At 38.3% G+C, this 22,519-nt stretch overlaps 1 protein-coding gene across 2 annotated transcripts; it reads right to left on the bottom strand.

The window, feature by feature from the left end:
* Positions 1-1,198: 1,198 nt before the first annotated feature.
* Positions 1,199-11,760, bottom strand: LOC141634395 (uncharacterized). 2 transcript variants are annotated; one of them, XM_074446584.1, is made up of 15 exons: positions 11,577-11,760; positions 11,409-11,496; positions 9,573-9,654; positions 8,761-8,864; positions 7,316-7,442; positions 6,938-7,032; positions 6,639-6,762; positions 5,379-5,459; positions 4,573-4,671; positions 3,503-3,661; positions 3,376-3,427; positions 3,211-3,281; positions 2,942-2,986; positions 2,203-2,385; positions 1,199-1,955 (listed from the first exon to the last, which is right to left on the bottom strand). In XM_074446584.1, exons 2-15 carry the CDS (start codon positions 11,444-11,446, stop codon positions 1,503-1,505), a joined length of 1,713 nt encoding a protein of 570 aa, XP_074302685.1. In that variant the 5' UTR covers positions 11,447-11,496; positions 11,577-11,760; the 3' UTR covers positions 1,199-1,502. The 2 variants fall into 2 exon arrangements, with proteins under 2 accessions (XP_074302685.1, XP_074302686.1); XM_074446585.1 differs by having other exon boundaries at positions 11,409-11,466; positions 11,577-11,654.
* Positions 11,761-22,519: the final 10,759 nt, after the last annotated feature.

The raw sequence follows: 22,519 nt of genomic DNA, 5'->3' as shown, positions 1-22,519 counted from the left end.
CTTACACACCTCCTACATCACTTTCATACTCTGATTTCAGTTCTTAGTTTAATTTAGATTAGATTTCCCTTAAGCATTTCCTTTATGCTATAAACAATTTCCTTTAAGCATTTCAAGTTCATTTACAATTTTCATTTCAAGTATTTGCTCTTCTATATTCAAGTTCTATTTCCATTATAAAGGTAATCTCATTTCTAGTATTATTTTGTTATTCCTTTGTCATTTTCATTTACTAATTATCATGTTCACTTTATTATTTGTCATTAAATTAGTTATCATTATGCAAGAATAGTTCACTAGTCTAGGGATTAAGGGAAACCATGCATAAATAGTTTTAGCAATTGTTGAATTGGGATATTATATCGATTAAAAGTTTCTATCACATGTTTGCATTGTTTTGTTAGTCGTTGATTATTGGCTACTATCTTAGATTAAATTTGTTAATTCACTTTTATAAGTCGAGAGACACGAAATTGAATTAGACTAAGCATGTTTTAGTAGACGACTTAGCCATAGCGAGAGCTCGTTAGGACCCGTTCTATGGTTGACAATAAGGCCGAGAGGTGGGTTGTCTTTAAAGCCTAAACAATTAATGATATTATCAACTCCTATGTTTGACTTGAGCATTTACATAATTTGCATGTGTAACCCGACCTCCCTAGACTCCTTCTTTATCATTGTTTTACAAACTCAATCAAATAATCAACCGATAACCGACATTGATAGAACTCACCCCATAACAACTTGTTTAGCAACTCTCATCTCCTTGTATTTGACCCCTATTACTACATGCATTTGTTTTTAGGGTATTTTATCTTTGATTAGGTTGCGACATCCTATCAGTTTGGCGACAACAAACGAGGTGAAATTGTTGGTATCGGAAAAGTTGGCAAGTCAAAGTCATTATGTATCGACAAAGTGTTGTTTTATAAAGGGTTAAAGCACAATCTCTTAAGCACTTCACAATTATGTGATTGAGGTAACATTGTTGAATTTTATGCTTAGTAAATGTAGAATTCTTGAAGGAAAACGTGTTAAAGATTTTCACAACCATAACTCCTTAAGATATATTTTTCACAATCTTTGTTTAATCCTTAAATTTTTGTGCTGATAAAATAGGACGCGTGAAAATGTGCATCGTGGGATGCCGTTCACAGGATAAATTATCAAGCAAATTATACCGTCAAGGAAAAATGGATTGTAAAACAGTTGAAAATGGATTTACAGTAACGTGGAAATTTCCTTGTGGACATCAAAGAATCGCTGGTTTTTCCAGTTTCTAGAGGCAAATACACACTCCCTACACATTTACCTTTTTCTATTCGACTCTTGGGTAGAAATTTACAGTACATTACCAATTCTTCAACAAAAAAATTACAACAAAAAAAAAGAAAAAAAGAAAAACAGCCAGCTCGTGAATTGTCCCATACTCCTTTTGAAGGAGGCCTTCATTTCTTTTCAACAAACAGTAAAGAATATAGTCAGCATCGAAGTTAGCGTGTCTATTTTGTGCTTTTAAAGATATTCCAATCTCGACGACGAAAAAAGCCATCCATAATATTGCCTGTAGAGTTTTTCACGACGGTCAATGTAGCTTTTGTACCGTCACCCGGGTCTAGACCCGACGACTTGACAGCCCTAACATGTTTATCATCAGCAGAATCGTTTTCACTGCATGATTCTTGTGAAGATATTCTGCCATAAGGAGATTCAGAAGAAGAGCCATTGGCATTGGGGGTGAAGGTCGGAGATTCAACATCATTAGCACTTGTGGCTAAGCGGGAAGTTGAATCGGTCTTTGATGATTCACACCTATTTTCATCAGCAAAAATATCAGGTTTATGATTATGTTGGCTATGATCGGGAGTGTTCGCGTCAGCATGAGATGGTGACTCTTCTGGCGGTTGAGGCAATTGCATGTCCTTTAAGGACTCCATTATGGCTTCCATGACCATCTGCAGATACAGATAAGATCATTAACAAACAAGTGAAATCAGACAGGATTTTTTTTTTCTCGACGGGAAATAACGTCACAAATATGTTTAGCTTGCACGAGAGGTCTTACATGTTACACCAACTGATCAACCATATGTTTTAAATAAGGAATATAATATGATTTGGGTTGGTGCATGAGAGACCGTCTCCTACAAGACTGACAAAAAAGAGCATGTGCACATAAACATTAACAAGTAGTTGACGCACCCTTTCTTCGTCCTCAAAATCACGAGGAAAGTCAGTTGATGAGTCAAGAAGATATTCGATGTAGTGATTATCATCAATGGATATAGGAACATGAGGACCATAGGGCTGACCGTTGGCCAGCTCAAAGTTAATCATTCTGGAACTTGATGAAGGAGATTCATTTCTGACAGCCTCAACCTTGGCCTGTGGCAGATCATTGTGTTACCTTAATGCAATTAGATTCCAAAATTTCAATAACATAATGCATTACAAATGAGAAATGACCATTTCAGATTTGAACAAAACCAGAGTTTTGCAATAAGATAACAATGTTTACGAGGACCGTTGATGTGAGAATCTTTGCGGGAACAACTGGTGGTGACGCAAGAAATAAAGTGACTGAAGGGAAGGAAAAGAAAAATAGGGCAGAGTTAGCCTATATTTTATTGAGCGAGTAAGCTACCTTTCATAATCTATTATGCATCTCTTCCTTTCATATTACTCTCATCCCTCCCTCCCTCCAAATGTGCCGTTTCACACAGAGCCTCAGATTTCCAGTTGACCCCACCAAATATTATTTATTAACAGACTTAGATCGGTGAAGTTGTGAGAAAAAATTACTCCCACTATTTCAGTCAATAAGCCACATCTGCCTCCTTGTGCCTTTTTTGTGAGGAGGATTTTGAACAATTGGGCTTAGTAACTGAAATGGAGGCAGTAACTACAATTATATATCCCTTAAAAGTCAGAAACCATATACCTTTTCTTCGAGTAGTTCATCTCCCTCGGTGACAGTAGCTGGAACCTGATAAGTTGATAATCGAGCCATACATCAACAATTCAACATAACATACATTTACCGCATAAAAAAAGTATGTTAAAATTCAGCTGTGTTTCGTATCATAACACATATTTTCCACTCTACATGAGAACATGAAAGCCTATGACTAATTCAATTAGCGCAGATGTTTCCTTCAGCTACTATTAGAATCTATACGCAAGGCCTGTCAAGTGTCAATCGTCACTCACCTCCATACGGCTCATAGGCCGTTTGGAACGAAGTTGCTCTATAGCATCCCCAGAGCCACTTGCGGTAGGAACTGTAGAAAACATAAGCGATAAATATGTGGATCAGAAGATTAGCATTCAAACACATGCAAGGAAGAAAATACAAAATCACGCCTTTAAATGCACCTGAAGATTTCCTTCCCGTATAACCTAGTCCATGCAATGCATTCCAAGTGGCCTAAAGATGCAGTAAAAAGAAATTTATTTGCTTGTCGTCATACCATAGATTAATAAATACAAAACTGTTGTCTACCTTGTCAATGTACTCCTGCACTGGGTCATATAAGCTTACAGGAGCTTCGTCCTGTGGGGGTTGCAAAACATTGTTGAAAAAAATGCTTATGGAATCAAAGTAGAATTGTGTCCTTGGAGAGTTATGGTCGCCCTCAAATTTGATAATATTTTTGTCTCCCTGTAAGTCATCATCATTTAAGAATATAAGAGTGACATTCAAAGACCATTTTTAGCACAAAGCAAAGATGGCAATAAATAGGTCACAGTAGTAGTCAGCACCAGAGCTGGCAAAATTGACCGTCCGAATGACCCGATCCGAATAACCTGACCTGACACCCAAACTGAGAACCTGAGATTGACTCGTAACCCAAATTGACCCGATCAATAAGACCCGACCTGAATGTTTATTGTTGCACAGTCCATTATCCTTAAATTGCTTGATAATAACATACCTAAAAATAACCCGAACCCGAATTCTGCAAACCCGAAAATAACCCACCCGAACTGACCTACCCTCACCCGACCTGGTTGACTCATTTGCAAGGTATTGTCAGCACATATTGTGAGACAACTGAGATCTGAACTTAATTGGATGAAACCTCTTGATAGGACTTCACGTTCACTTAGACTACCAAACACAACATTGTTCCAAACTTCCGATATCCTTGCACCTCTATGGGCAAGTGAAACTTGTCCTTTTTTGAAAATTCAAATTGATTCACTCCATATGCACAGTGATAAGAATGACCCACAATAACACTCCAATATGAGTGCTGACCCTGTTCTTTTCTCCAATATTTTCTATCTGTAAAAACTTTGGTCCAAAAGCAAATGCTGTGTATTACAAGTGAATGAAGTTTGGATTTTCAAACTTGTACTGAACCACACTATGTATACATGAAGTTTCCAGCTCAGTCAACCAATGCTCAAGAATTTAAGCTAATAATTAGACTATTAAAGCACGTACTAAGACAATTAAATAGAATTAAACCTTACAACTTATGATGCATTCAAATTAGTAAACAATGCATATTAGGGTATCTCGAGAAAGGGAGGATGGAGGGATAACAAAGACGACTGAGGACTCACCATGTACACATCAATTATACGTTCAGAATGGTGAGGCTGTATAAAATCATCATCAATCGCATGGCCAAATAATACAGGTACGAAACTATACTTTGCCACCTGCACTCATGAAAAGATGAGAAGAAGCAATTATAGAAAATCGTCAAAAAATTATGAACAAGAAAATTAAGAACAAATGACAACATATTTTGCAACAAGCGGGCATCAGAAACGAAAATTTGTACATTTCTATCACAAGGCATATAATACTACCACTTAAAAGAGCGAAAAAGTACAAATTACTGCTAGATGGGAAGTAATATACAGGAACTGAAATTAGGCCTTAAAAGAAATGGCGTCACTAAGCCACAAGCATGCATCCAGATTATTAAAACAAATAACAACAAACCCCAATGCCTCAACGGCTTCAGCAAATTGTGGGTAAGAGGATCCGATGTAAAAACCTTACCCTACGCTAACAACACAAAGACGGTAACGACTCAATTAACTTTATTTCATCATGAATCAAAACCAAATAAGAATGATTCTATGGCTCCACTGGAAATTTGTAGATACAAATGATCTAAATTCTGAACCACCTTCTTCCATGATAATTTTTAATTAATTTTTAGATGCAGTAAGTCCAAAATCAATTTAATTTTGAAACAGTTCCGAGATATAAGACACTGACAAGAGGCATGTAACTTTAGCAGGGAGTCAAAAAATACACACATAAACATGACTTGATAAACAATTGGTCCATAACGTTCAACCACTGCAAAGTCCACTAGCATACAATTCAGAAATGAAAGGGAAGCACATATAACCTTGATGGTGTTCAGGTCCATTATGTCAAATTTTGCCTTCTTCAAGATTGCTCTTCTCATGTATTGAATGGCAAATTTGATCTACAATAGAGTATAATGTTAGTTCTTACCATCTCATTACTATCAAAACTCTTAAGACCATCAAAACTCATAATTAAAAGTAGACAAACAAAGCATTCGACAAGAGAGATATTTATGGCTCAAGTATAAAACAAGATTACAAGGTTCAAAATACCCAAAAAAGGTAATAAAAACGAAACAGTAAACATAAGTAGAGATGAACTCTTGCATATAAACATACGAAAGACCTCAAAGATATTGGTAAATAGAAGTCTTTTTTTTCAATACTAATGAAGAGGTGACTTCTACTAGCTAGGACTATAAGCACTTACTTACCTCTATGATCGGAGTATCGGATACGTGATTTTGAAATTTGATTGATACGGTCAAAGAAGTATTTTGACTATTTTATAGACACGGATACGACACGTCTTATTATATATATAATTTTATAAATTGAGAAATAACTAAAAAATTTACTACTTTGGTATATTTTCTGTTTTTTACTAAGTGACACGGCTATACTACAAGACAATATCAAATAGTGAGAAAATAAGTGTTAAAATATTACTTACAATAATTAATGTTCACTTTAGAGCTGTCACCAACTTCTCACACACACAGCTCTTTTTCTAAAAATAAAACCCTAATTGTTACCCACTAGCCGCAATGCTCACTCTGTACTTTATACTCTCTCTCTTCCTTCTTTTCTTTTCTCCCTCCTACAGTATCTCCTCTTCACGAGGTCTTCTCCTTCTCCTAGCACTGATGACATCCACCGATGTAACCAAATCTGGGTGAAGGTCAAGATCTTATTACTTAAAGTGCTTCACACGCGCAACAAAGGTAAGTTTTTTCATTCATTTTTGCCATACCCGAGTCGTGTCTGATTCCCGCGTGTCGGACACGTATCCCGTGTCGTATCTCGTATCGTATCGTGTCGATACGGAATACGCCGGAGATGTGACGTGTCGGGGTAACACAGACTTACCATAAACTTACGAATTTGGGCTTTACAGATATCTGAAATACTATAGGTATAGATTTGCTCTAGCATATACATATAATAAAGCCATTCAAAGATCTTTTTGTATTTAATAGTCACTATATGAGATGAGCTTAGACACTTTAATTTTGGCAAATAGATATTTGTTCAATAAGTAGTGACCTCTTATAGCAGGACGATGAGATGTTACTTACTGTAAACTTGGGAATTCGGACTTTATAGGTATCAACAAGCTCCATCATCAAATCAACCAAGTCCGAGAAGGGACTGTCGAGCACCATACCAGCAATCGATGGATCCTCAGCTCCATACATTAAGCTACAAGAGCGACAGATAATAGACATATTTAAAAGAGAAAAAATGAAAAATAAAAAAAATAGTGAAGTATTTTGACTAGAAAAGAAGATCACGGCAAACCAGCACAAGCTTCCCAACACCGCCAAGAATTAGTGAATAAAATACCAAAAGGAACTATATGAGAAGCAAAAGAAACCTGGTAACTGCACCCATAGAACGGCCCCACAGGCCAATCGTAGATATATTCCCATCTGATCTCAGATACTCCACAACCGCCTTCAGATCATCCTTCTGCGAAAATTAAAGGAAGATATATCACTCCAACCTACAATGACAATGGTGTGTGCGCATACCGACTCACACAAGCGCGCACATAAAAACGGAAAAAATTGCTAGGAAGGAGAGAGTTGATTGGTTAAAAAGTGCAGGAATGAAACAGCCAAGAAATCATGATTGAATCAAGGTTTACAGATGTTGTAGACGAACTAACCACGATGGTGTATAAATTAAAGGTCAGAAACTTCTATTTATTGTAGAAATAAATAAGTAATCCCATGAAGCATGCATAACTCACCTCATTCCACCCTAGAGTAACATGCTCTCCTCCAGAGAGTCCAGAACCCGAAAAATCCAAGGTAAAAACTGATATATTCAACGGCAGCAATATAATTGCAGCTTCACTAGCATCTGCCCTACATCCACTGGCATACCAATTGACATGAGCAGGTTGCTAGCAAAGTTGATTACTCAATAAATAAAAAATGCAACTTAGACGAATATAAGAAGTTGCATTTGTATTCTACAAAGCCACAAGGTATTGGAAGATGAAGACACACAGCCTCACCACAAAAGGCATATACTGACGCAAAAAAAAAGGCACATACTGACGCAAAAAAAAAAAAAAAAAAAAAAGGCATATACACATAAGATTACACGGAGAAATTGGATGGCAGGCGGAACAAGTAGCTTTGCTAAATACATACAAGATTACAATCTTAACATAACAAACTGATCCAAAAATTAAGTGATGGGACTTCCACAACATATTTGTTCGCTATACAAGATTTCATATGCCGCCATCCAACATTAGCCTCTCTAAATAATATAGTGTAAGCAGGCGTATATTTGACACCCCCTAACTCACCATATGTGAAAGCCCTTAGACAATGGGATGACATTGTTGTTATAAAAGATTACCCATGAAAACTTTGAGATCTGCACTAAGTTCATGAGATTAACTTGAGTCTAATGATAACGATATTTTTACCATTCTCACAAAACCTACAAGTTTCTCAGTAGATGGAAATACGTTCAGCCCTTTCACATTCTCAATCCAAGTAACATTCTAATTGGGCTACCTTTTCGGATGTCATATACTTGAAAAATTACTATAGAACGACTTGTGTTCTAATGTTTTTTGCTTCAGGAATGAATTTAAGAAAAGAAGGGCATTGCGCAACGTCTCCCCCCTGCTTCTACTCTACCCAGGCTCTTATAGCATGAGTAGAGCCCATCAATAATCTGGGGCAGAAAGAATCAAAACGTAGGAAAGAGAGCAATGAAAATCAAATGAGCTCCAAATTCATAGTTGTGACAACACATGATATATGATCGATGTAAATGCGCGACAGGCACACCAAAATACTTGGCTCTTGATAGTTTACCCATAAATATTGAATATACGATAAAGAAAACACATCTACCATTCCAAACCTTCGCCTAGAGTAATATATGAATAAGCAAAGTAAGTCCATTTTTTCAGTGACGTTGCCAGATAATAAATTGAGTAACAATGACTGGACAAGAATACAAACAAAAGCACATCTCCACAAGAAGTCCATTTAAGTCTGTCCACAAAAAAAATCACACTACATAGAATTTCCAACTAATGAAAAAAAAAAAAAAAAACTAAAAGTTTAATGATATGCATTGAAACTTCCTGCCAATCAGTTACTTCGACAAAAGAATCAGATCACTGTCAGAGAATACTTGCTTGGCATAAAACAAATGTTAACTAACCTGTTACCGTGGCAGTATATTACACAAGGTAAGGCCTTCCCATCAGGATTCACAAGAGTTATATAGTGACTACATTGTAGGACATCCCCTCGGCTATTCTTAATCTGCAAGGTGGATAAACACTACTTTAGCCTGGCTCGAAATTTAAAAAGCAGCCATTACTAAACATGTGCAGTGAACATTGAGGTATAAAGCAAAGACACTGTTTAAAAGGGAAGAAAACAGGACATAGAAAAAATAATGATCAACGTCCCTGAAAATCAAATGAACTCGACTTTGGTGGTAAGACATCTTGACCTTAAACAAGAATTTTTTAAAAGGAACTCAAACAGCAATTACCAAAGAAACACGGCCAGAGTTTTAAAAGCACTGGCTCCTAGAAGCAGTGCAATTAATATATATGCGAGTATTACAAGGTGATAGATAAACGAAGTTCTTTGAATTCATTGATAGCAGCAAAGCGCCAAATGCAGGATTAACAACGTACTACAATACTACCTCAGTAATGAATCTGAAAAAACATGCTACCCCTAAAACAATTTAGTTTCTCGTGTGAGAAATGTACTGGGAATTCTGCCTTCTCCATTAGCAATGGAAGTAATTTGAAAAAAAGTAAGCTGTTTAGGATTTTTACAGTTCTAATTTTAACCAAAATCACAAATTACGAAATGTAGACAAATAACAGAGCTCCCACAATTTCGCTAATTAACAGTGAACTAGACTTAAACAAGCATCTACCAGTAATTCATATCCTACAAAGTTTACAGTTTTCAAAGAATAAAATGACTAACTTATTGAAACTAATAGGTTACCTCGATGTCCTTCCTTTGGTACCATTTTCCTTTTAACAAGAATTCTTGATCCAAAAGGTCATGTTCTGGGCTATATTCTGCTCTGCAGGTCATGCAAAAGATAAATCTTTAATCAAGTCATGTTCATGCATTCATATAGACTTATAGAGGTGCAGTAAAGAGTTCTCAAAAAATTAGGCTATTTCAATATCCTTAGATCGAGTAAGTCTTTACTCTTCAGCAAAGCCTAAATCTGTGGACTGTTGCAGCTATGTGGTAGTTATCAGAAAAAAGATGGTGCGGGCGTATAACTGGTCACGTCTAATGGAGCTGTAATTGCAAAACCGTTTACTAGATGCGTTTAATCTTCACTTTGCCTTAAGATCTCCAATTTAATTGATTTTCCCTACTCAAATATTGTCTTCTCTCTTATGACTTCTTTTTTCACAAATACATCCAAAAAGTGCAAATACTTATATTTCCCCATGCTCTTCCAAAAGAGCAGCGGTTTATAAAAATTAAGTCGTGGTACAGCTAAGTAACAGCAATATTTTCAAATATCGTTTCATACGGGCAAAAATTTGCTTTATTTCCTCAGGTGGGATATGACGAGAAATAACGTTACTACAGCCTGGAATAGGGAATCATTACATAACGTGTGTTACATAACATAACGGTAGCATTTTACACCGTGGTTGCAGCTTTATCTGCTAATTGAAGTATTTTAATACCATGGTTAGAATTTTACCCTTTGTTTTGGATAAAATAATATGAAGGAGGGGATAGGAGGGAGAACGGATCAATGTCATTTCCTTCAAAATCTGTATTATGTCAGAAGGATTTTAACTTGGCTTTTACGAGAGAAAATAAATCCCTTCATTTTCCTCCAACCCAATTTTGTTAACCAATGAAAGAAACTTGTCCACCTCCTCTCCCTCCATTGCCCTATCCCAATTTGTTGATCAAACAAAGGATGTAATGGTAAGAAGATGCAAGTGACATTGGTAGTAGCAGTAGTAGTGACAGCTGAACAATCAGGATGTGGACGACGGTTTTAAACGTGTGGAAAGATCGGAGGCGTGAATATTTCAGGCGTTTGAATTTTCATCTCTGAGTAAATCAAATACCATTTAAGGTGTTTCTAGTTATTGTCTCCTCCGCCTTCACAAAAAAGGTAATAGATGGGATTCTTAAACCTTTTTCAACATTCCATTCCTTCACTTCTTCTTAACCAAACTGCCCCTGATGCTTTCATGTCAAAGTAACCATGTCTTTGTAACCTCATCTGAAAAGGTCTACACCCTGACCCCAATCACCCATCCCGTCTATTGGCTGTCACTGCACTATGAACTAGTGTACCATTTAAGTTAATATTATATACTCCCTCTGTCCCGGTCATTTGTTGTCCTATTCCATTTTGGGTGTCTCAGTCAATTGTTGTCCTTTCTATTTTAAGAATGAACTTAATGAGCAATTTGATCATGTCAATCGGTTCCACTTGTCATTTAGTAATTGGTCCCCTCTACTTTCCTTGGACTTTGTGCCAAAACCAAAGGATAACAATTGACCGGAACGGAGGGAGTATGTTTTAACCACGTATCCCCATCAGATTACCTCTCTATCATATGTGTCATTCTTGGATAACTACTCCAAATCCATGGCTGGTTTGCTTGTTTCTACCTTAATTTTGCCGTATTGTCAATCGTGCAACGGAATTAGCATAAAGACAATTCATACTTTAAGCAAGTCAATCTAAAGTTGAAAACTAGAGTCCTACAACAGCGAAAATGAATAAAAAGGAAATCTTCTGACGCATAAAAAAGTAATTTGAATGAAAAATTGAAGATGGCATGATACCTGGGAGGTCGAATAATGAAATTGATGAGCTGCTCCATTCAATTCAATTAAAGGGCAACTGAATTAGGGGAGATGCATAGAGGTGTAACTGAAATTGCATATAAAACAGTAGGAATTTAGAGACGTTTTGCAATTGAACTTGTTACAGAATAGAGATCGATGAAATACCTGATCTTGATAAGCTGATTTTGTGATCTAATTGACTGAGTTTGTGTTCAATTTTCTAGGGTTTTGCTGCTATTTGTCTTGCCATTTTTGGATTCGGAGGGAAATTAGGAGGGAAGATGGTCGATCGTGATTAAGAGTCAGCTCTAGATTGGAACTTTTAACACACTTCCGTACTCTTTCCTTTACTTTCCTCATTCGCAAATTCTTGGTTTAGACAACCAATTTTAGTTTTTGAGCATTAAGATAAAGTTTTCGAGTTTTAATTTAAAAATTTTGACTTTTATTATAAAGACTAGTTGGAAAGCCCGTGTGATGCACGGGGCTTCCATTAAGATTATCTGTAAAAATATATTCTTAAGTTGATAAAAAAGTTCTACTATGTTATAATCGATGGAAAAAAATCGTGATTGGTATAGATGATTACCGATGAATTATTAGTACTTTTAGTATAAAACTTTTGCCAAACATCAAGTGACATAGTTATAGTATGTCGCTAGCTTTTTCAGTGTTACAAGCACAACCGGTTTTTAATTAGATACAAAACGCTTTCTCTATAAACATGGTGGAGTTCACCAATATGAACCCTTAGTAACGGAGACATATCTTTATCAGTTTTGCAAATTATTTTACAACTACGTAAAACTGAATGATGTTACAAAAAACAGCAGGTATCATAATTATATATATTTAGTGCGTTGAGAGAAAATTTTAGATCTCTTATAACATAATTTTACCTTGACTATTTACAATTAAGAATATTTGCTCCTTATAGACATCACGCAATATTTCTTATTCTATTACATAGAATGCACGGGCACCTAGTAGTATTATATGTGACAACATCAGTTAGTAGTTTATGTCATTTTTTATAATAGTTGGGTTACCAATTTAGTTTAATAATGTCAGTTAGTAGTATACTCTCTCTGTCCCGGTCATTTGTTGTCCTTTTTCATTTTGAAGTGTCTGAGTCATTTGTTGTCCTTTCTATTTTAAGAATGAATTTGATGAGTAATTTGATGATTCACACTCAATTTATTCCACTTGTCATTTAGTAATTGCCCCCTCCTATTTCCTTGGTCTTTGTGCCAAAACCAAAGGATAACAAATGACCGGACAAAGGGAGTATATTTTATGGCACAGCTGAAAACGTTATTTTACGTTACCATGGTCTGCTAATAGAAAACTATTAAATTTAACAAAAAGTCATTTTTTTCTAAAAATGAAGCAAACAAAATTTCGGTGGTGAATTTAGATGAGGATAGATTAATCACCAGTTCTTATTACAAAAAAACAACGAAAGCGTTGTGACATTTGGTATCAGTTGTATACTAACATTCAGAGATATAATTGGATTATAGAGTTACCGTTCTTATTGTCTTAGCACCATCTATTTTTTTACCGAAATAGTCTTTGACTACTTATCCTTAAAAACTCCATGCAATATATAATACGACATCTTAATTTGGTAAATTATGAAAACTTCTTTGCGAACAATGTCCTTCTTGTGGCCTTGACACATTTGGTCTCTATCATCGATGTAGAACCTTAATCTCTCGAATGACGTTGTTCTTGAAACTACGTAAAGCTGACCATTAATAAAAATTAGTTTCGGTAGGTAAATTTCAACATGATTTAGTGATTGTCCCTAACTCTAGTTTATTGTTATGGTGCAGTATTAGAGCGGGCGAACAATGACACGACACGAAAACACGGCAGGAATTCGATACGAAATTAACGAGTTTGGGTTGACATTTAACGACCCATTTATGTAAGTGGATCGACAAGAACACGACACGAGATTTAATTGGGCTAGGTTTGGGTTGGGCACTCTACACACGAAACCGACACGAATAACCTATTTACTAAATTAATCACAAATTTTCTTGATACTCACATAAATATACTTACACTTTCCAAATATGACATGACACGAAAACACGACACGAAATTAACGGGTTAGGGTTGAGGTTTGAGATTTGATGACCTATTAATGTAACTGGATCGACACGAACAAGACACGAGATTTAATTGGGCCGGGTTTGGGTTGAAGAGTTCGTGACCTGTTTAAACGTGACACCTGAACTCGACACGACCTGCTCTGTTTGTCACGTCTACGTAGCAAGGCCTCTACGTATATTGTCTGTCCTTAAGAACGAAAAGAATCTTTGTATCTGAGGAAGTCATTACTATCCTCGGGTTCAGGAGTTTTAGCCGACTTTGGAACCCGTAAGTATCTTCCCTTCCACTATGAATTTTCGAGGGCGGTTGATAATAAGACAGGTCCTGTTATACCACACTTGGTTGAGCATACTATTATGAGTTATATTAAAAAAATTCATGATGTATACTCTCTCTCTCCCCTTCTTAAACTCTTTCACCTTGCTTCTTAGAGGTCAAACTTATATAATTTTGACCATTAATATGTCGAAAATCATGATCAAACTTCCGCATTAACAATTGTGTAGAAGCAATACGGAAGATCATTGCAAAGAGGATGAAATACATTTAGTGTGAAATTTCTAAAAGATAATGAATCTTACTCCCAAAGTCTACACCAACTAAAATACCTGACCAAATCTCGTATAATGAAAACAAAAGTGACGCCTAAAAGTAAGGATGTCAAATGGGGGATAAGACATGATGAATGTCAGGCCTTCTCATACCCGTATTTAATAGAAAAATTACATGCCCCTACTTGTCACAAGTAAAAAATTTCAAAACCATAACCACTTCAACTTTGAGAGATCTTAAAATTGTTTCTGATAGATGAACCATCTCAACCAAAACCTTAAGGTGATGGTTGAGGCCCAATTATTATAAATATTCCTAATAATAGGAATATTTATAATAGTTGGGCCTCAACCATCACCTTAAGGTTTTGGTTGAGACCTAACTATTATAAATATGCCTATTAGTTTCGTTCCATTTAAATGTCATATAGTCGTCTATTCTATAACTTTCTCAAATAATTCTGATATATTTTACCCATATATAACACCCATAATTGGCACGATTTAAAATTCAGTTTGAGTCTAAAACTTTATTTATATTCGCTACATCCAAGGCAAATGTGATATAGTTGGACACTTGTGATAGATTTTCCTTTTTGATCAAATTAATTTACTTTTTTTCTTATTGTAGAGCTAACAATAATTTTTATTGTAATACCCGCCCTTTTAGGAACCCGTTGACCAGCATTGACTGACCTTGGGAGCAGTAATAGTCCTTAGGAATACGTGCCAAAGTTATCTTGTGTCTTGAGTTGTGGGTGGTACTCGATAGAGTAGAGGCTACTCGATCGAGTAGCTTGGATACTCGATCGAGTAGGGGCCACTCGATTGAGTATGTTAGTTACTCGATCGAGTAACGTCTTTTCAGCGAGGGTTTATAATCGTGTTTTCCTAAAATCGCATATCATTTCCGCCTCTTTCTTCTAAACCTAGATATCGTCCCTTCCTCTTCCCTTCACCAAATACCTTCCATATGAGCCTTTGAAGGTCCTTGTACCATAGGAGTGCATAGCTTCAGTCGGGTAGCAGTCATTTGCCAGATTTCCTCATGTAGGTATATCGTCATCATCATCCATGTCTTTGTGTTTTCAGTTAGGGTTAGAATGGTACTGATAGATGATTGTATTATGTGTATAGGTGTTGCTTGATTCCTGGGTCTTGCGTGTGTGGACATGGAACCGTTGCAGTCGCTTAAAGGTAGGTTCGCCTACTCAGTTTCTGTGGTTGGTCTAGTGTGTCGGTTGTTGTGTCGTGTTTGTGGTGTTGTTGTTGTTGTGAGTGTGTGTGGTAGAGTATATGCGGTAATCGATTGGTGTATATAGGCTGTAGGTTGTTGTTGTTTTGCAGCTGTCTGTGATTGATTGTCTCTGGTTCTTGATTTGCGTCCTCGGCTGAGTGGAGTCACTTGCGGGAGTGGCTTCACGCCCTAGTTTCGCCCTCCGTGGAACCCGCCACGGGAGGGGATGTGCACATTAATGGGATGGGGTTATCGCTCGATATGATGAGCGGGGCTTAGGTGGGAACGGCTGCGGTCCCCCACTGGCAGGCTGGTCCAGTGGACAGTCGGCGACGGAGATTGATTAGAGTGGTTGTGACCGTGGGCGTGCTTGGTTGTGGTTGTTATAGTTGGTTATGTTTGCCGTGTCTTATCTCGGCTACTGATCTTGTGTGGTTTGTCTAGTTTGTTTTGTTGTGTCTGCCGTGATCCCTTATGGTGAGCAGTCAGTCTTAGCAGGTGTTGTCTTGGATGATTGCTAGAGTCCGGGCTGGGATGAGTCCTCACGAGTTATGACAGGAAGTAGGATATAGTGATGAGTTGTATCTTTCTTTTAACAGTTTGGTTGTAACGCTTGTAAAACAATTTGACGTTCTTTTATTGACCTTTGATGATTACTTTCCTCGGGCAACCGAGATGGTGATGTCCTTATATGCTAGGGAAGGTCTTAGTAAGGCTCCTTGGTATATGGGGGTGTCACAAAGTGGTATCAGAGCGACGATTTTGGACCCTGTAACAAATGAACCTAATAAACGTAATGAGTCTAATAAAATGAATCTGCTGTATGTGTAATGGGAGCCCCAGCTGATGCTAGATTTTGGGTGAGTAGGCGCCCTCTTTTCAAAATCTTGGCCCCATTGTGCTTAAGCCAGTCACTGGGTATGGGAATGTGGAGTCGGCAAATATGTGTTCAATGTGTAGGATGGTTAAACTAGTAGTGCTAATGGTTGAGTTTTGTTGAAGTTAAGGTAGGCATCATAGTTGCGTTAGCATTGTGTGTGGTGAAAACTTGAAAGAATTGGTGTGTGTATGTGATGATAATAAGGAACGTGGAAAGTTTTATACGATAGAAGTGTGTGAAAAGTGTAGAAGTGTGTGCTGTGATATGGAATGTGGTAATGTCTATGTTTGCTTCAGGCGGTTAGTAATGGTGATTTTATACGGGTTAATACATCTTACAGTAACCATAATAGTGATAGTTAAGGAATTGTCAAATTAGTATGAGAATTGTCGAAATAGTAATGGGTATATGCAATGCTTAATAGTTGAAAGTTTTCGCTTGTGTGGTGATTAATTTGTGTAGAATAATTCGTTTATGTTGAAGCATGAATATGTTGCTAATACACTTGGGCAATACATGGAAATTTATCGTTAATTATGTGTTTCAAGTAGCGTGAGTATAAGTTTGCTAACAATGTAGTAAAACAAGTTAGACATGATATAATGAGATAATTGCATACATGGAGGACTCGGTAGCAGGTAAACCATGTTGTGTGAAGTTCGTTGTAGCATAATGTGATATGAATCTTATTTGATGAGACCATACGATATATTTAAGTAGTAATGGCATTATATGAATGAGTACGATAACCAGTGACGACTTCCGAACTTGATTTGGAATCGACAAGTGATATTGTTTTGCAGGAATCTTCAGTTAATTTTGTAATTCTGACCATGTACTCAAATTTACTTGACCGAGTGTAAGTGCTTACTAGACCGAGTAGACCTCACTCGATCTAGTTAGGAAGCTATGACGTCGAGACGTAGGAATTTCCTACGGTTACTCGATGAAATAGCGCCTACTCGATCGAGTAGAGGGCACTCGATCGAGTAGGCTACAGTACCGGGACTTCCGCGGGATTCATAAATCCCTTTTCTTCCTTATTCTTCTTATTCCTTCTTCATCTTTCATAGCCCTAATCTCCTAAACCTCCCTAAAAATCTTGTATCTTATGTTTGTGGTGATTAATTTGGGTAGTTTTCATTACTTTGATTCGTTCTTGCACTTCCTAATTGATTAAGGTGTGAATTTCTTTCCTATTTTAATGTTTTCATCACTTAGAAATTATTGGAATGGTAGAATAATCTGAAACTTCGATTTATATGGAAGAAAAGTTGCTTGTAATTGTTGTAAGATGATCCGCATGCTTCCCTTTTATGATTGTTGTTTATTGTGCTAAAAATTGAATAGAAATTTAAAAAATTTGGGGACGAATTTTCAAGGGTTTGTGAAATCAAATTGATTTTTGGGTGTCTTTTACATGATTGAGTGATGAAATTGAGTAGTATATGTTGCATATATCATGTGGGAAGTTGAATTTTGTGATTTTCACCTCGAAATTTTGCCTTAAAACTCCGTCTTAAAAGTGCCCCAAATTGAAATTCGTTTTCTATGATTGGAATTTTCTGTTGAATATGACTATGTGTTAAGGGTTAAACCTTTGAAGTAGTAGTAGTGATGTTAATTCATGCTAAGTATGACAAAATTGTTACAGCTGTAGAGACCGTCTGATGACTAGAATTGAGAAGTCTACTTATAGTTTGGATTGTCAGTCATAGTGTGTGCTTGGTTACTCTTTCCTATGAGCATACAAGAATGTTTTACATGCTTTCAGGTATATATGTGGTTGTATTCGAGCCATGTGTTGAGAGTTGTAGTAGTTGAGTAATTCATGTTAATTATGCTAAAATTTTCACAGCTGTAGAGACCGACTGAAATGCAATAAACTGAAATTCTATGTATCAATTGGGAAAAATTGTTGGTGATAGTGTGTACATGGATGGTTTATTCAATGCTTAATCTGTGTAAATTACATGCTTTGGTGCTTATGTGAGTGTACTTAAATTATATGCTGAAATAGATGCCGAGACTAAACTTGGAAACCCGACAAAGTAAGAGGGGGAGGGTTTCTCAGCCCGAAGTTGGGGAGGGTAGCGGACCAGTAGTACCGTCGGTACCAGAGTACCCTTCGGTAGTCTTTGTGGACTACAAGCAGAGGGAGAGGTTTGTAGCTTTACAGGCCCGAAAGATGAGACCCACCCGTTGTGTGGAGACCACACTTCTAGAGGACCTGGGGATTGAGATGGATGTCCGTCATATTTTTGAGACCTTAGGATTCACTGGGTTGTACCGTTTGCGGAAACATTCCTATGCTTTTCTGACCTTGGAGTTCATGAGCTCGTTTAAATACGAGCCGGCTGAGCAGTCTGTCCAGTTCCGTCTTATGAACACGAGTTTTGTTTTAACCATGTACCTCTTTGCTTCTCACCTTGGGTTGGCCAAGCCTCCCAAGGTATCTCTCCGTGATATTCCAGCTGAGTGCGGGGTTTGCCGCCTTATGCCTTGCCTTACTGGAAAGTCAGCTCCCACCGCCAGCAACAAGTTGATTAATGATGTGCAACATGTTACTTTGAGGATCTTTCTTTGTTCCATATCGAATCTTCTTTATGGGAGGCCTGATATGAGTAAGTTAAACTCTCACGAGTTATTGCTTTTGATGGTTTATCTTAACCCGGAGCCGACCGAGAAGGTGGTCTTTAATGCTCCCGCCATGGTTTGTGCCAGTCTTGCTTTGATGGCTTCTTCTACCTCTAGGTTCTTGAGTTGTGGTGCTTTTGCCACTCGGTTAGCTGAAAAGCTAACCTCCTTTGAGGCTTCCTCTGAGTACGTTCCCTTAGCCACCCCGGTGCCTACCATGGACAGAGATTACTACCTCGGCCTGAAATGGTTAAGAACCTTGGCGGATGTTAGCCTAGCATGGAAGGTGTGGGGTATGAGCTGGATGAGGATACCAGCTCCTAAGCAACTCCCACCGACTGAGCCTTTGGATGTGGTTGATTCTGATGAGGAGGAGGATGAGGATGCACCTCGGCCAACACAGACATACCTCATTGATGATACGATCCTTCAGGTTATGCCCGAGCCGAAGAAGGGGGAGAATGTGAGAGCAGCGGAGGATAGACCCAGGTTGGGGAGAGGACCACATCGGGTAAGGGAGAGGACGGCTGAGACCCGACCACAGCCAGCAGCACCACCACAGCACCCATTTCCTTCCTATCCCTACCTTGATACCCCAGAGACACGTTCGAGCTACTTGGCAGAGAGAGTGTCCTCTACCTTGACGCTCCGGAACATGCATGAGATGGCATATACTCAGGGTATTGGGATCGAGGGACCGCATCCAGTGTGGTGGAGCGGAGTTGGGGACTACAGCGGGGTTTTCCACTCTTACGGGGTGGACATGTCCTCGTGGGGGACACCACAGTCCTTTGCTTTTGGCGGTTTGACCCCATGGTATGAGAGTCCAGAGGCTGGAGTAGGGGTTGACGCGAGTCTTGGGGCATCAGGAGCAGGCACCTCGGAAGGTGATGAAGCTGGGGATGAGATGATGGAGGAGCAGCAGCAACAGGAGTGATACTCCTTTTCTTTCTCTTTGTTTATGGTTTTTGGTTGTGTTGGACGGTAGTCTTTTTCGGTTCGTACTCCTCACATTTGGTTTGTATTGATGGCCATAAGGTTGTACTTGCTAAGATTAAACTAGTTTGCAGGATTTTGGGGTCGGGTTGTCATCCCGACTCGCGCTTATGTGACGTTATATATATATATATATATTGTGTTATGACAGGAGGATTCTGAAGAGTTTTGACCTGTGGCCACTCGACCGAGTGCCCCTCACTCGATCTAGTAGCTGAAGGTGTGACAGGGAAGGAGTATTCTGATCTAAGGCTACTCGATCGAGTAGCTAAGACACTCGATCGAGTAGGGCCAGCTCGATCGAGTACCCTATTTACTCGATCGAGTATCACTGTTATAGGAACATTTCGTTAATTAAAATTGTTTTAATGGTTATATCATTGCATGTTTTGATGTTTAACATGGTTGTTGACGATTAGTAATATGTTTGGACCGTTAATTTGATATGTTAGAAGTCGTGTTTGGATTTTGAATACGGATTCGTAACGAATAGTGCAAGTAGTAGTTGGTTCTTATTGCATTCATTTTACATCCTCAACGTCTACTAGTTATATTTCACAGGATTCGCGTATTCCCTTATATACAATTGATACGTACATGTATTCGTGTCTGTGGCTAATTATTCGAATAAAGTAGCAAATGATTTTATGAATTAATGTTTGTATGATTAATGAGTAACGTCCATAAGGCATTATATGTATTGGATAAATGACAAGAGGTAAGTTCTTGTAATGTGGGTAATAATTCGGTGGTGAACTTCGGGGACGAAGTTCCTTTTTGAGGGGAAGAGTAATGTCGCAAAATAAAAAGGTCGATATGACAATCATTTTGTGATTTGTTTATAACGTTTTCTAGTATTTCTGTTATATTTCTAGTATGAAACTATAATTGTTTTCATTTGTTTGTTGTGTAATTGGTATGTTGAAGTAAAAGTTGAATAATGTGCTATGAAAAAACGGTCATAGAGAGAGAGAGTTATGATGTCATGCGTTGGAATAGAACCGTTGAGTAACATAGTTGTGTTATGTGACATGTTTCGTGTTGATAGTCGCGTACTAGTAAAAGTATAGTCTCTTAGTACATGGTTAAGAGTAGGGAACAACATTGTAGTCGTTGGTTGTGTTGGTCCGAGTTGTGAGGTTGTTACTTTAAGTGGTAGGTTGTAGAAGTCGATCGATACGGTGTGTTAGACATGGTGTGTTAGACAATTGATGATGATGACATGAGGGATAGTATTTCTGGGGAGTAGTGACCTATGTCGGAAGAGCGGTGTCGCCGATCTTGTTTCCGTATCTGGTGTGTTGAGAAAGGGTGAGTTGAACTTCGGGGACGAAGTTCTTTTTAAGGGGGGAAGACTGTAATACCCGCCCTTTTAGGAACCCGTTGACCAGCATTGACTGACCTTGGGAGCAGTAATAGTCCTTAGGAATACGTGCCAAAGTTATCTTGTGTCTTGAGTTGTGGGTGGTACTCGATAGAGTAGAGGCTACTCGATCGAGTATCTTGGATACTCGATCGAGTAGAGGCCACTCGATCGAGTACGTTAGTTACTCGATCAAGTAGCGTCTTTTCAGCGAGGGTTTATAATCGTGTTTTCCTAAAATCGCATATCATTTCCGCCTCTTTCTTCTAAACCTAGATGTCGTTCCTTCCTCTTCCCTTCACCAAATACCTTCTATGGGAGCCTTTGAAGGTCCTTGTGCCATAGGAGTGCATAGCTTGAGTCGGGTAGCGGTCCTTTGCCATATTTCCTTATGTAGGTATGTCGTCATCATCATCCGTGTCTTTGTGTTTTTAGTTAGGGTTAGAATGGTAGTGATAGATGATTGTATTGTGTGTATAGGTGTTACTTGATTACTGGGTCTTGCGTGTGTGGACATGGAACTGTTGCGGTCGCTTAAAGGTAGGTTCGCCTACTCAGTTTATGTGGTTGGTCTAGTGTGTCGGTTGTTGTGTCGTGTTTGTGGTGTTGTTGTTGTTGTGAGTGTGTGTGGTAGAGTATATGCGGTAATCGATTGGTGTATACGGGTTGTAGGTTGTTGTTGTTTTGCAGCTGTCTATGATTGATTGTCTCTGGTTCTCGAGGTGCGTCCTCGGCTGAGTGGAGTCACTTGCGGGAGTGGCTTCACGCCCTAGTTTTGCCCTCCGTCGAACCCGCCACGGGAGGGGATGTACACATTAATGGGACGAGGTTATCGCTCGATATGATGAGCGGGGTTTAGGTGGGAACGGCTGCGATCCCCCACTAGCAGGGCTGGTCCAGTGGACGGTCGGTGACGGAGATTGATTAGAGTGGTTGTGACTGTGGGCGTGCTTGGTTGTGGTTGTTATAGTTGGTTATGTTTGCCGTGTCTTATCTCGGTTACTGATCTTGTGTGGTTTGTTTTGTTTGTTTTGTTGTGTCTGCCGTGATCCCTTATGGTGAGCAGTCAGTCTTAGCAGGTGTTGTCTTGGATGATTGCTGGAGTCCGGGCTGGGATGAGTCCTCACGAGTTATGACAGGAAGTAGGATATAGTGATGAGTTTTATCTTTCTTTTAACAGTTTGGTTGTAACGCTTGTAAAACAGTTTGACGTTCTTTTATTGGCCTTTGATGATTACTTTCCTCGGGCAACCGAGATGGTGATGTCCTTATATGCGAGGGAAGGTCTTAGTAAGGTTGCTTGGTATATGGGGGTGTCAC

The sequence above is a fragment of the Silene latifolia genome, chromosome Y, assembly GCF_048544455.1.
Source record: "Silene latifolia isolate original U9 population chromosome Y, ASM4854445v1, whole genome shotgun sequence".
Taxonomy (NCBI): domain Eukaryota; kingdom Viridiplantae; phylum Streptophyta; class Magnoliopsida; order Caryophyllales; family Caryophyllaceae; genus Silene; species Silene latifolia.
Note: the sequence above shows the minus strand (reverse complement) of the source record. Positions and strands in the feature narration are given on the sequence as shown.